The 2,223-nt window shown below is 36.6% G+C and overlaps 1 protein-coding gene across 1 annotated transcript in view; it reads left to right on the top strand.

The window, feature by feature from the left end:
* Nucleotides 1-1,345, top strand: part of obsl1a (obscurin like cytoskeletal adaptor 1a) — a gene marked incomplete at its 5' end in the record, with an annotated part of 15,617 nt that extends 14,272 nt beyond the window's left edge. The window contains 3 exon segments of the mRNA XM_014020714.1: nt 245-349; nt 458-724; nt 827-1,345. Coding sequence (XP_013876168.1) covers nt 245-349; nt 458-724; nt 827-1,104 — 650 coding nt within the window.
* Nucleotides 1,346-2,223: the final 878 nt, after the last annotated feature.

Below are 2,223 nucleotides of genomic sequence, written 5' to 3'. Positions count from 1 at the left end.
TACGAAAACATTGGTGAATGCCACAAATTCTCCTAAATCACTCGTACGCACAATTTAAGAACAAATCTGTGCGTACGAACGGTTCTGGCATGAGGTCCATTGATAAAGTTTGAAAATCTATCTGTTCAATCTAGTGCTAGTGTTTTGGTTATTGTTGTCTAATTTGAGTAGAAATATAACTTTTAAAGCTCTTGCACCTTGTTGGGCAGAATAAGGAGAATTGAAATCTGTCTCCTCCCTTTAGGGACCAAACACTTCCTGCTCATGTGTAACGTAAAAGCTGAAGATGCTGGAGAAATCCGTTTTGTCTCCCGCGATGTTGAATCAACAGCTTACCTCGAGGTCGAAGGTGAGTCTAATTTTTTTGTCCCCCCTTTTTTTTTAACTTCAACTTTTCTTCTGGCTTGATCCAAGTTTAATAGTTCCGTCTTAAATATCCCCAATCGTCTCACGTCAGAGCTTCCAGTTTCCATCGTGAAACCACTGCGAGACAGAACAGCCCTCGAGAAACACCGGGTCATCCTTGAATGCACCGTGTCCTCCCCTCGTTGCAACGCGACCTGGTACAAAGGCAACCAGGAGCTGGTCTCCTCAGACCGGGTGGAGATCACAGCTGACGGCTGCACTCATAAGCTGGTCATCCACCAGGTAGCTGTGGAGGATGAGGGCACCTACAGCATTGAGGTTGGGGAGCACACCTCCAAAGCAAAGCTGATGGTTGAAGGTAAGCTGGAAGCTAAAGAGAGGGAAAAAATGTCTTCATGTGTAAAAACACTTCTTTTAATGCTCATTTTCTCTAATATCATGATGCTTTCCACTGTTGCAGCCCAAGAGCTTGTGATGGTTACAGAGCTACAGGATGTAGAGGTGACGGAATCAGAAGCAGCTTCTTTCCAGTGCGAGGTATCTGTTGCCATTCACAAGCTTCCAGTTTGGACCTTAAATGGAGCGGCCCTTCAGCAAGGTCCTTCTGTTCGACTGGAGGACCACGGAACTGTCCACAAGCTCACGCTGAGGAACACCAGCGTGGACATGAGTGGGACCGTCAAGTTTACCTTAGGCAAGGCAAAGAGCAGCGCAACGTTCACAGTAATTGAAAAGTAGAGGATTTCACCCTGAAAAACTCCACCTGCTTGTTTGGGTTTTGTTCAGAATTAAAGTTTCAATGAGGCCAGATGTTTATGTCAGTCAAGACAGGCCTTTTTTTTACAGTGTAGATAAAATTTACTGTTGCTTGATTAATATTTATAGACTAATTCGCAATTTATTCATCAATTTTGATAAAAAAAAATGCTGTCACAATAAAGAGCATTTTAAATGTGCAATTAAAAACCTACAAGATGAACTTGTGTGTCTCGTTTTCTGTCTGTCAGTACTAAACGTTGGTACTTTTGCATAAAAATACTTTTAAAAATTAAGAACGTGGCTGACAGTTTCACTCTTAAAAAATTGTTCTTCCCAAAGAAAAATTATTTTAAAAGATATTTAATACAATTAATTAATGCAATAGGATCAAATATAAAAAATGATAAAGTTAAAAAATATCTATCAAAAATTAATTTGGGGATCTACTTATTATAACGGGTGTCATTTTAAAAATGAACGTGTTTTTTTTTTTTTTAAAAAGCAAGTGCAAAATGAAAGTATGACTACTACATTTTTAGCTAAAGTTAGTGTTTGATATAAAAAAAGAGCTGTACTCTAAAATGCAAAACAGATTATTTCTTATCTGAGCCAGAAAATGTAGCATACACATGGTAGTTAATATTTAACTGATGTATTATTCAAACATTTTATTGTAAAACATGTCAATTTCCATAAAAGTGTATATCATACGTCTTGTTAATTTGACTAAATGGCCTAATTAGCTGTTCCGTTTGTCAAATTAACAAGAAGTTTATAGTAATGCTAAATTAGTTTTACAAGTTAGATAAATCTGGTAATAAAACACTTCTGAAAATAAATGTGAAGATTTAACAGGAAATATTTGCTCTAACTCATACAAGTGTAATCCTGCATGTGGCTCACCCAGCTTTCAAGATCCCAGCCTAAAATTGATATTTAAACTACTTATCTCTTAGTTGAATGTAGGTTTGAAACAAGTAAATCACATCTATCTATGGAGGTAAATTTGTGTTTTTATGATTCAATCAAACAAAAAGCATCTTCAATCAAAAATAAATTTTTCAACCAAACAAAAAATAATTTCAATCAAAGTTAATA

This window comes from Austrofundulus limnaeus, unplaced genomic scaffold (assembly GCF_001266775.1).
Source record: "Austrofundulus limnaeus strain Quisiro unplaced genomic scaffold, Austrofundulus_limnaeus-1.0 Scaffold264, whole genome shotgun sequence".
Lineage (NCBI taxonomy): Eukaryota > Metazoa > Chordata > Actinopteri > Cyprinodontiformes > Rivulidae > Austrofundulus > Austrofundulus limnaeus.
The sequence above is the reverse complement of the archived record's forward strand: the minus strand, read 5'-3'. Positions and strand labels throughout refer to the sequence as shown.